The following is a 12,537-nucleotide window of genomic DNA, read 5'->3' as shown; positions in this document are numbered from 1 at the left end:
TCACCTCCACAAAGTTTACGAATGTATACACAACAATTATAGGCACTTCTTGAGAACTCTTGCGTTAACATAAATGAGTCAAATCGCTTATAATTAACACTGTCGAGGAGATTGCTTCAGCCATAAAATGATTTCCTTAAGCGACATACTTGACTCTCTTTACCCTCAACCTTGTATCCCTTAGGTTGATACATGTAGATTTCCTCATCCAAGTCGCCATGCAAGAAGGCTGTCTTTACATCAAGTTGTTCCAACTCAAGATCACCATGAGCAACAAGACTTAATAGCACCCAAATAGAAGTGTGTTTTACCACTGAAGAAAATATCTCATTGTAATCAATACCCTCTTTCTGTGCAAAACCCTTGGCCACTAACCTAGCCTTATGTCTTAAACTATCGGTCTTGGAAGGATCCTCTTTTCTTCTATACACCCATTCACATTCAATAGCAGTCTTTCCCACGGACAATGGGACTACCTCCCATGTCTTGTTTTTATGACGAGATTGCATCTCTTCCTCCATAAATTAGAGAATTTTTTAGTTTGTTAATTATAACCATATATTCTCACACTCACAATCTTGCAACAGTTGTTTGCATTTGTTGTATACATTTTATTAGCATGTAATTTACTTTTGATTCGTTTTCACGATGTCAGAAAAAAAAAACCACACTGGATATTAAATTCAATGAAAAACCCTTTCAATTTGCAATAGCATGACATTGTGATCATGTAATTTACTTTCGATTCGTCTTCACGATGTCAGAAATACAGTCACATTGAATACTGTATTCAACAACCCTTTTCATTTGCAATAGCATGACATTACGATAGGTAAGTCATATCTTTTACACTATAATTTGCTGTAATAAATAATGCAAAACAAAGCATCATCTTTTGGTGTAATTCGAACCTTAGAACCATTGGACACTCTTCTGTGTCATAATGATTAGAGAAACAATTACTGAGAACTAATTAATTTCTTTAAGCTTGGAAGCTGAGTTCACCAGATTCTCACTGAAGTCCCAGAGTTTCTTGGCCAACGTCTCATCTTTAGCAAGTGCATGTGGCTCCAACTCATTGCAGTCTACATAATACTTGCCTGTTACACCTTTTAAACTCGGATGGAGGGCCACGTAGCAAGTTGTTGCTGCTCCCTGAAACAATCAAGATGCAAACTAACTTCATCGTTTTAATTATACAATTTTTATTATACATTTGGGTGTACCATGAGCATAGTACACCTATACCAGACCAAAATTATATTTCTGCTCATCGCTCATTTGACCTCAAAATATGCAGAATTTGCACAATATATAAGGGAGAGCTTCGAAAGAGCAAATGGACAACAAATAGCTTTGGGTTTACGGTGTACCAGGTGTACACTAAATGCACTTTTAATGCAATCTTAACATTTGTACAATATATTTACTTAGGTCATAAGTTTAAGATTTTTTGTCAAATTTATGCCTCAATCAGTCTTATTAATGCGTAATTATTGTTTGATATTTTTACTCTTACCTTCTTATGTGCATCTAGTGTTACTAATCAGCAACGTATAGAATAAAGTTTATCTGAGATATTTTTTAGAGTTTAGCAAAAGTAGGAGAGAAGAAAAATATTAGAATCTAATATGAATTATAGAACAAAAGTAGCCATAGAAATAATATTTTGTTAACCTGGGATACGTTTTTCCATAGCAGCAACCCGGTCAGAATGTTAAGAAATCCTGCAAAATATGAATCACTCTCACTCAACCCATATTAATCATATTATATATGATTTTTACATTGAGTATATACTATTAAGAGAAGAACAAAGATCATACGCATTAAGAAGTAAGAATGTCTCATGAGATTTGTCATGATTAATCCTGGGTGTAAAGAGTTGACAGTAATATTTGCGCCCTCTGCCTGGAAAACATGTACATATAAATAGTTTACTCAGTTGAGTGAGCCTATAGCTTTGGTAACACCTAAATACGAGAAAATCTGTTGCGTGAAATGATAGTTAGTACTCCCTCTAGTCTTTATTAGTTTACCCCTTTCTTTTGCATGGAGTTTTAAGAGAAATAGTATTGTGGGTCATAGAAAGAAAGAGAAACTATTAATTTATATTAAAGTTGAATGTATGTATGATGAAAAGTTAGTGGTCTCATTCCAAAAATAGAAACAAATAGAAGGGATACACTAATAAGAGACATCAAATACGGGTAAACTAATAAAGACCAGACGGAGTATTTGTCAGTTGACACAAATTATGTATGCGTTTAACCACACTGAAAATTAGAGGTGTACTTCAGAAATGCACACACACTTTCATATATATATATATATATATATATATATATATATTATATATATATATATATATATATACATTGATTAGAAAGAGTCCAGCATATAGCTCGGGTATTACCTAATTTGACAATAACGTTGTTGATGTGTTACTTCGATTATTCTAAGAGATGGCCTCGGACTTTCTTGGAACATAAGCAAGATAACAACTAAATCAAAATATAATGTTGGAAGTTTAAGCCGAAAATGAGAACCTTGAGACGACGAGACAACTCAATGGCATGTAGTACGTTTGCTAATTTGGATTGTCCATAAGCCCTTTTGTCGGAGTAACTGAAAAATAGAACAACACCATCTTAATGCCAAAATCTGTTTTGATCAATTTAGAAACAACGAAAGATAGTTCAATGTAAGGGAACTTTAAGTAAAGGAAGCATACCCAACTTCATCATTAATGTTATCAAATCTAATTCCTCCTGGATAAGTATGAAGATGAGCTATTGATGATAAATTAACTATTCTTCCTTCAATGCCAGTTGTTTTAGCTGTTTGCTTCATTTTATCAAGCAACATGTTTGTTAACAAAAAGTGTCCTGTTATGTAGACAAATCCATGAAATCGTTCAGATTGTTAGAGATTAATCTAGAAAAATCTAGATGTGTAACGAAACATGAAGTGATGTATCTAGAAACATCTTGTACAAATTAAAGATATTAGACAAGTGTAGAGAAATCTAGAAACTAGAACTACAACAACTATAAATATGTGTTGTATGTGCATGAGTTGAAAGGTGAGCCAAACAAGTGAGCTCCACACAAGATATTAGGAAAGGTAGAAACAAAGGATTCTACTAAGGTGAATGAGGACATGAGCTCTCACAAACACATTTTTACAATTAATATCAATGAAAATACAATTTTATGATACTATTCGGGTCCATCAAAACTTCTGTGTGCGTTACAGATTCTATCACAGATCTCCGTAAGATTACAAACAATTATTCCATCAAGAGTACTCTAGTCCTTTAGTCCGAAAATTATTAATTACATTAGGAGAAATTCACAAGAGCGCCCAACTATACCCGTTCTCTTAAATAGGTTCCAACTATGACTTATTCTCTACAGGTCCAAGTTTACTATCTTGTGATTTTTATAAATTGTGAATTACTTATAAACGGTTTAAAAGGTAAGATTTTTAAATATTTGCCCCATTTTATAGGTCTTTGTAACTTGTTGAAAGTGTTCGAAGATGGTAAATATTTAAAAATTTTACATTCTAAACCGGTTATAAGTAACTCATGACCTATGAAAATCACAAAAGATACTAAACTTGAGACCTATAGAGAAGAATCCATAGTTGTGACTTATAAAAGAAATTGGGTAATAGTTGAGCTTTCTCTTGTGAATTTTTCCATTACATTATCCGAACCTTACCTATATGATTTGTGGCGAATTGTAGCTCAATCCCATCTTCAGAGAGCTTGAATGGACAGAACATAATGCCAGCATTGTTTCTGCAACGTTGAATCATTTCTTACATTAGCCTGCATAATCATATTTCATGCAACCTGTACAAACTAAAGAATTTTCAATGATAATTGAGGAGAAATTGAAGAGTAGGAGATACATTAAGATGTTAAGAGGTAGGTCTAGAGAAAGGAATTCGGCTGCGAATTCTTTGACGGATTTGATTGAGCAAAGATCAAGCTTAAGAACATCAATTCGAGCCGATTTAATCTTGTCTAGGATTTGTTGCTTAGCTTCATTTGCGGCGTTTATGTTCCTCGCAGCAATTATGACATGGGCGTTCCGAAGAGCTAGCACTCTTGCCGTCTCCAATCCTATTCCACTTGCTCCTCCTTCACATTAGCAGATGAAGACTTATTCTTCACTAGTAGTAGACCAAGATAAATGAATACTACATCCCTTTTTAAAATATTGGACTTAGTTACTAGAGGCTCAATATTTTTGGCAAAATGAGGGAGATTATATTTTTTGAGTCCACTTGTATTAAACAGATAGAAATATATGAGGAGAGAGAACATTGAGTTTACTTTTTAGGTCCACTTGCATTAAATAAGAGTTTTCTTATTTGACATACTAAAATTTCTTACTTATATCATAAAATCTAAATACATATAGTATTTTATAGGGTTGGAGTAGGAGAGATAAGGAGGAGGTGGTGATGGTTATGTGTTATTGCTTAGGGATGACAATCCAGTATGGATGGTCTGATCTGATTCGAAGGAAAAAGTTCCAGCCAATTCCAAGAAAAAGATAATTTGAATTGTGCTTCGTTTAAAAAGTCCGACTCTGAGTTGAAGGAGGGTTGGAGTCGGATCCCATAAAAAAATCCGACATTCTAACTTCGACTCCGACTTTAAGGCAATTAATCTTTTTTTTTTCATTTATATTAATGTATTATGTAAGTATAATCTGACTCTAACTTTGAGACAATTGTATTATATAAGATTTGTCCATTGAAGAAATGATTGATACAAAATGTTTAATCATAGATTATTTGAAAAATGATACTTCCTACGTCTTAGAATAATTTGAACACTTTCCTTTTTATGTTTGTCCCGGATTAGTTTGAATACTTTCATATTTGGCATAGTTCCACTATTAATGTATTATTTCTTTTATACTCATTTGGCCTACACTATACCTATTATCAATGAAAGGTCACTCAACTTTCTTTCTCCTCTCATAAAAATACGGTAAATAGTAACTCAATTAAATAAATATAAATAGCAAACAAAAGTTGTTAACCATAGGCTAGTTAACTAATAATATTTATTTTGCTAATTTAGAAATAAAATAAAATGAGTACAATTTCATTAAATGAACTAAAATGAAAAGTGTCTAAAACTTCATAAAACAATGAAGTATATACATATTTAACTCTTACTTTGTTCCTTTTACTGACAATACATTTAATTTCTTTTGTTAATACCATAATGATTAGTTGGAAGATTTATATTTAGGAAAAATGGACACAAATAATCCCAACTATGACCGGTCCGCTCAAAATGATCCGTATTTTGGGTTATTCTGGAATACTCCAAACTATTTGGGGGTACCTTTTCAAAATAATCTAAATTTTTATTTTTCTGGCCTTCAATGATTCCTTTTGGATCCTTTATATATAGGATAATTAAAAGTTTAGATTATTTTGAGAACGCACTCCCAATCGTTTGGATTATTCTAGAATAAACTATAGTTGGGATTATTTTGAGCGAAACAGTGATAGTTTGGATTATCCTTATCAAATTTTCCTAACATTTATCTAATTTTATGTTAAAAATAAATTGTCTATTTTAATAATTTGTGAATTATTTAATAAAAGTAAGGGGTAACTTTAATCATCGTAATAATAACTCTTGTGTACTAGGGTGGACCGCAACTTTAATTATTTTTGGAGCATGACATTTCCCCTGTCTACAGCGGTAAAAGAAAGTACATTGAGGTAGTTATATGATCAATTGATCATGACATTTCCCTGGCCTGTATTTCAAATTAAGGGTGCGTTCTATTCAACTTATTGGACCTGAACTTATTGGAACTTATCTGAACTGAACTTATTGAACCTGAACTGAACTTATTGGAACTTATTAAACCTGATTGGACCTGATTGAACCTGATTCAACTTATTGGACCTGATTGAACCTGATTGGAACTTATTGGACCTGATTGAACCTGATTGACCTTATTAGACCTTATTGGAACTTATTGACCCTGATTGAAACTTATTAGAACTTATTGGACCTGATTGAAACTTATTAGACCTTATTGGACCTGATTGAAATTTATTTGACCTTATTAGACAAAAACATTGACCATGAATAACATAAATATTACCACTAACGTAAATACTACCCCTCAAAATTTTTTATGGAATAATTATTATTATAATTCGTCCTTTAAAAAATAATGATTATTAATTATCTCTTATGATAATTAATTTAACAAAAAAATTACTATTTATATATTTGCCTATACATAGCTTTCATCACTAATATATCTAATAGTGTTGTTTTAATTTTATAAAACACTAGTAGAAAATCAAAAAAATAATTTTATAAAGTACTAGTAGTTACTAATTTAAGCTGAGCAAAAGGCAGTGAACTTTCATTGTAAAGGGCTTGATTATGGGTCTGATTCTTCTTTTCCTAATCAATGAAAATAAGCTGAACATTTATTGCTAACAACAACTCCTTCATTCATTTCTTCAGCTTTCTTCACCTTTCATTTATTTGAATGTTACTAGACGAAAGAGAAAAAAATGTTCAAAGTCACAGTAGCTTCAACTCGGGCGAAAATTGCAGATGAAATATGGTTGGCTGTTAATGAAGAAAACGTATTGATTGAAGAGGATGATGTAGAAGATGAAGAAAGATACTCCGATAAAGAAAGATACTCCAGTGATGATAATGAAGCAATCAATTGATAACATTTATATCTTTCATAGTTATTAGTAACGAAAACATGTTATCTCTAGTTATTTAAAGACGAATTGCAAAATATTGTAATTATTGTTATTATTATTATTATTATTATTATTATTATTATTATTATTATTATTATTATTATTATTATTATTATTATTATTATTATTATTGTTATTGTTAACCTTAATTATTTGACCATGATTATAATTTTATTCAATAGCAATATGAATAATCAAATAATAGACAATAATACAAGTATAATACTATACATTGTGGTACTTTAATAAAAAATTCTAATAATAACATAATCAGCTAATAGTAATATGAATAATAAAATAATAGACATAATACAATAAATAATAAAATAATAGACATAATACAAATAAATAATAAAATAATAGACATAATACAAATAAATAATAAAATAATAGACACTAATACAAGTATAATACTATATGATCATTGTGGTACTTTAATTAAAATTCTAATAATAACATAATCCGCTAATAGTGATGATATGAAATTATGAATAACAAAATAGTGGACAATAATACAAATGTTTATTAAACATTGACTATTTGGACCTTATTGGACCTTATTAGACCTGATTGGAACTTATTGGACCTTATTAGACCTGATTGGAACTTATTGCACCTGATTGGAACTTATTGGACCTTATTAGACCTTATTGGAACTTATTGCACTTATTAGACCTTATTGCAACTTATCTGAACTTATCTGAACTTATCTGAACTGATCTGAACTTATCTGAACTTATTGGACCTGAAACTTAATTTTTTAAGTTGAACAGAACGCACCCTAAATGCCTTAAATCCACTGATCTACATTAGCTACAAGGATAGAATGTAGGATCACTGTATACACTTGGTGTAGATCACCTGGTGAGGTATGACTCGCCAGTCGCCACCTCCCAACCCCCATAATTAATGCCTTTCCAGCTTCCAAGGCCTTAATTAGTATCTACTCAAGTCCCATTTAAATTAATTATTATTGGTGGCAACGCCAACTGGGGACAATTAGAACTCGCAAGAAGCTTATTTTAGCAATACGTTCCTCGAGACTATTCACAACTTCCTCCGTTTCTTTCTAATTTATATATTGGACATGTTTGGTAAATGGTTTTTTCATTAGCTTTTGACTTTTTAATTTGGTCAAACAGTCAAAAAAACTTTTTGACTGGCTTTAAAGCTGACTTTTATACCAAAATGAAAAAGCTGCCTGAAACAACTTTTTAGATTAGCTTTTGACTTATTGATCCACAAACTCTCTAATAAACAGCCAACAACCACAATTAATTTTGTCTAATACTTTTGCAAACAGAAGGCTTAAACAACCAACTTGAAAAGCCAGTACATACATCCATGCTTCCAGCCAGTCAAACAAGCTAATTAAACCAGCCAACAAACGATTGCCAGCAACCCCATTGTCATTTTTTCTATTATTGATTGAACAATAGAACTTAAAAATATTGAACTTATAGTAGTTGATATTCCTACCATTTCTTTATATTCTTCCTATGTCAAATCTTGACATTATCAAAAAGTTAAGCGAATTTTCTATATTATTTCCAATATATAACAAAAAACATAATCATATGGGTCTTGTTTGATTCATTTGAATGAGTAAATTAAAAACATCAGATTTCTATATATTTACTAATACTTATCCGTTTCAAATTATAAGGCATGTAAACTACTTTTATATATATCAAAAATGTAATTAGATTTAGTTAGATTTGCATAGGTAATAGGAATTGACATCAATTGGACAAATTAAAGAATAAGGAGGAAACTTTTAGTAGTTTGGAAGAGAGAATGCAAATATAATGGTTTTTGTTTTAGTATATAGTATATATAGCACTAAGAGATGGATTAGTATACTACTTTCATTTTTTGCACATTATGCATGCATGTCATATTAATGTTTTTTTTCTCAATTAATTTATCAGTGTTATAAAAAAATTGATTCGATCAAACATTTATAATTATTTTAAAAAAATTGATATGTTTTTCTTAAATCAATATTTTAATGTTTTTTTTAGTTATGTGTTCATCAGTATTCAAATATAATATTGAGAGAGAAAAATATAAAACAAAATAAAGCTTGTACTCAAATAAAGTGGAAGAATTTCAATATCAGGTTCAATCATTAGATATTGATAAAGTGAAAGAGTTTAATTTATATAATTAAGATTACCGAATAATAATCAACATTTAGGTTTTAAAAAATATTATCAATATTATTATTAATATGAAATTCAAGTTTTAATTTTTCCTCCTGATTGTGTCAATCAAGTTATGTCAATTTATCTTTTGATCATAGTTTTTTGCACATATGTAAGAAGAGAAAATCATTGTCCTTAATTTAATTTTTGATTGAAATTTCAAGTTTAATTCAACTGTTAACTTGCTCAATATATATGACAAGTAGGATGAAAAAAAACTTATTTAATATATATGAGAATTTAAATTCATTAAGGATATATTAGACTTTTTAGAAGGGGACGCCATTTTCCTCCTCCCTTCACTTATATAATAGAAATCACAAGTTTTTTTTTTTATGAAGATTTAAATATCCCTTCCGTCTGCTAGACATAGTCTAATTGAATTGCATTTTTTCCCCAAACTGTAATAAATTTGACCAAGAATTTAAAATAATCTATAAAAAGCTATATAATTGTCTTGAGGTCTTGTTGAATTGCTCTCAACATATATTTTTGTAATGTTATTTCTAAAATTAATTTTAAGCATGTAAAATCTCCATTTTAAGTCGATTCTAGAAGATAGTAGAAAGTTAAAAAAAAAGAAAACGAGAAGTAATTTTTAGGAGACAAAGGAAGTATTTGTTTGATGGATATGAACATGTATGCAGTATGCGCAATGTAAACTTCTCGGTAATAGAAAGTCATGGAGTTGTTTTGTGTATGTTGTATGCATCGTGAAACAGGGTTAATATATACATACACATTGAGATTTGATTTCATAATGATTCTTCTTAATATCTATTTGTAAATTCTTAATATGCGTAAAAGTAGTTTACATGTCTCATAATTTGAAACGCAGCGAGTACAAGTTAAGCAAACGTAATACTAGCACTTCACCCATAACTTTCCAGCAAAATATTAAAGTTAAATCGGAATATCTATACAAGACCACTCCCCAATACGGAAAATAACTATCTAAGGCTCGAATCTCATTCAATGATTTTCAAAAAGGAAAAATTGTCATAAATAAGCCAACCTTTACCCATTAAAAATAAGTCAATCTTTTGATTATCCCTAATAAATTTATCAATAATACGAGTCAGTTTTTAACAAGTCATTACTTGTTGTTAACCTATATAACTAGTTAGATTGCTATGTGTAACTCTTTAATTAGTGGTTATTAGAGTATTTTGTTTATTTTTTTAACAAGAACATTATCTCTATCTCCTCCTCATTCTCTCTTCCGTATCCTTCTATAGCCCACCTCCTCCTCCCCAAACTCCATTGCACCACCACCACTTTACCATCCTCTTCGCATGCCCAACGAGCCATCAAAATATTCGGTAAGAGAGTGTTTTGGATGGGTTTGAGGTGTTGAAAGGGGTGGCAACCATGGAAGGATGTGGATGAGAAAGAAGAGAAAGAAATTTAAAAATACAAAAAAGAAAAAAATATAGTAATATTATCTTACCTTCACTTAAGGTCACGAGTTATTTAATGTGTTTAAAATTGAAGAGGGTTAAAGTTAGACTTATTCAAGGATAATTAAAAAATTGACTTATTTTTAACCGACGAGGTAAATTTTGACTTATTTATGACAATTATTCCTTTAAAAAAAGTCAAAAAAATTACTATTTCCATAAGAAAACCAATGAGCCAATCAAATTTGAAATATTTCGAAAGAAAGCAATTACAAAAATATAATACTCCCTCCGTCCCATAATATAAGTCCTGATTCTGTTTTTACGCGGGAATTAAGGTTAAATGGAATCTTGTTTTATTTGAAATAAAAAAATTATTTTTATTGAGGAGCAATTGCATTGTTTTTTTTTTTTTTAACAAAAAAAAAACTGTCATTTAATGTTGCATGGTTTAATGTGTAAAGGAGTTCAATGGGGTAAAAGATTTCATTTTGTCATTAATAATGGTGCATTGGAAGCTGAAATTATAATGACATTTTGGGAATTAAACTATTTTCATGAGCGTATTTTGGGAATAATTATTGATTGAAAATAGAAATAAGACTTATATTTTGGGACACCTTATAAGGAAACAAGACTTATATTATGGGACGGAGGGAGTAGTAAATAAAGAAAAAAAAAATTTGGTGTCAATTACTTCATCCGTTTCTTCGTAGATTTATTACATTGATTTTTGAGTTATTTAAATTATTATAACTTTGATCATATTTTAATTACTAATATATGAAAAATAATGTAATTATTTTAATTGTAATTTGATTATCTCAGTAGAAAATTTCAAATATTTTTTATCAAAAATATTAATATATAGTTTAACTTGTGCGTTGACAAGTACGTTTAGTTGATATAATACATCCATTAAAAAATACATGTTTCACCCAAACCATTTGAGTAAAGCAGTGATGAAATCATAAATTAAGAATAACATTAAATTTTTATAGGATATTAATATTCTCTATGTCCACGTGATACTATTTTGTTTTTATAGATGTCATTATTTTTTATGGTCTAAAAAACAATTATGTGTGTCAAGATTATTTAGATGGAATTCGATCCCACACACTCGCTATTACCCCATAAGATTTTTCTAGGATGGCATTATTGATTAATTTGATTAGGAAAGATAACTTATAGGGACAAAAGACAAAAGCTTTAATCATCTAATAGAAAAAATCGTAATGCAAAAATCAAATGAATTACCAAATGAAAGGTGTGTAGAAACAATGTGAAGATAGAAAGAGTAAGCAAACCAGTGATAATGGCCGTAAGTTTAGAAGCATCAACACCTTCAGTAACTTGTTCCGCAGTTGAAGCAGATCCAAACCCACTTGGACCAGCTAATCCTGTTATCAAACTCAAGATATTCACCATTTTTTTCCTTCAGTTACTTTTTCTGATGAGAAAAAAAAAGGAAGAATATAATGGAAGATGATGATACTATATATATAGTACTATTAGCAAAGAAGAAGATAAAAAAGTGGGGGTTGGAGAACAGTTGAAAATCAGAGAAAACAGAAGAAGGTTTGGAAGGTTACAGATGAGAGATTAAATTGTTGTATGAAGCAAAAAAGTAATGACTAATTAGTGAGAATGTGCGTACGTAGCTAGTCTTCTTAAAGAGGTGTTATATAGATTCCAACTACCAACTTCTCAAGACATTTATTACACTTCAGTATGGTCATTTGTCAATACATAGGTCAGCTTTTAATACTTGTAACTTGTAAGCAACTAATAGCAAGTTTTTGCCATCTTATTTTGAGGCTCATTTTTGTTCTCTTCTACTACTACGTTAATGTTCAATATTACTATGTACAATGGGGAATGGCTGTCTTCTTCAACTCCTCGTTTTTGACTTATCATGCAGCAATATTCTACAGCTTTTGTGCGGAATATGCTCCGTCTTTGCCGCAACTTTCAAGCATTTTTTCCATGCAAAATCTGTGCATCTTTTATGAGTTTTCCCCTCTTTTTTCTCTTTAATTAGGATAAGGGAATCAACAATGTTTTGGTAGGAATTTAAACCCAAGATCTGGGGAATAAAAGATAGTGAATGGCGTGTTTTTTTGACTTCAATTGTTGCAATTGCA

General features: G+C 30.2%; 1 protein-coding gene across 1 annotated transcript; it reads right to left on the bottom strand.

Moving 5' to 3' along the window:
- Window positions 1-785: 785 nt before the first annotated feature.
- Window positions 786-12,051, bottom strand: LOC104898697 (short-chain dehydrogenase TIC 32 B, chloroplastic). The gene is made up of 8 exons (XM_010685801.4): window positions 11,701-12,051; window positions 3,922-4,153; window positions 3,729-3,808; window positions 2,735-2,888; window positions 2,550-2,628; window positions 1,827-1,911; window positions 1,678-1,727; window positions 786-1,155 (listed from the first exon to the last, which is right to left on the bottom strand). Exons 1-8 carry the CDS (start codon window positions 11,819-11,821, stop codon window positions 970-972), a joined length of 987 nt encoding a protein of 328 aa, XP_010684103.1. The 5' UTR covers window positions 11,822-12,051; the 3' UTR covers window positions 786-969.
- Between the last annotated feature and the right edge of the window lie 486 nt (window positions 12,052-12,537).

The sequence above is a fragment of the Beta vulgaris genome, chromosome 7, assembly GCF_026745355.1.
Source record: "Beta vulgaris subsp. vulgaris cultivar EL10 chromosome 7, EL10.2, whole genome shotgun sequence".
In the NCBI taxonomy this organism is placed as follows: Eukaryota; Viridiplantae; Streptophyta; class Magnoliopsida; order Caryophyllales; family Amaranthaceae; genus Beta; species Beta vulgaris.
The sequence above is the reverse complement of the archived record's forward strand: the minus strand, read 5'-3'. Positions and strand labels throughout refer to the sequence as shown.

Coding starts and splice junctions, on each gene's coding strand:
- LOC104898697 (XM_010685801.4), bottom strand. CDS start 11,821: ATGGTGAATATCTTGAGTTTGATAACAGGATTAGCTGGTCCAAGTGGG. Junction 4,154..11,700: donor ACTTACGGCCATTATCACTG/GTTTGCTTACTC, acceptor GCTAATGTGAAG/GAGGAGCAAGTGGAATAGGA. Junction 3,809..3,921: donor CTACCTCTTAACATCTTAAT/GTATCTCCTACT, acceptor TCAACGTTGCAG/AAACAATGCTGGCATTATGT.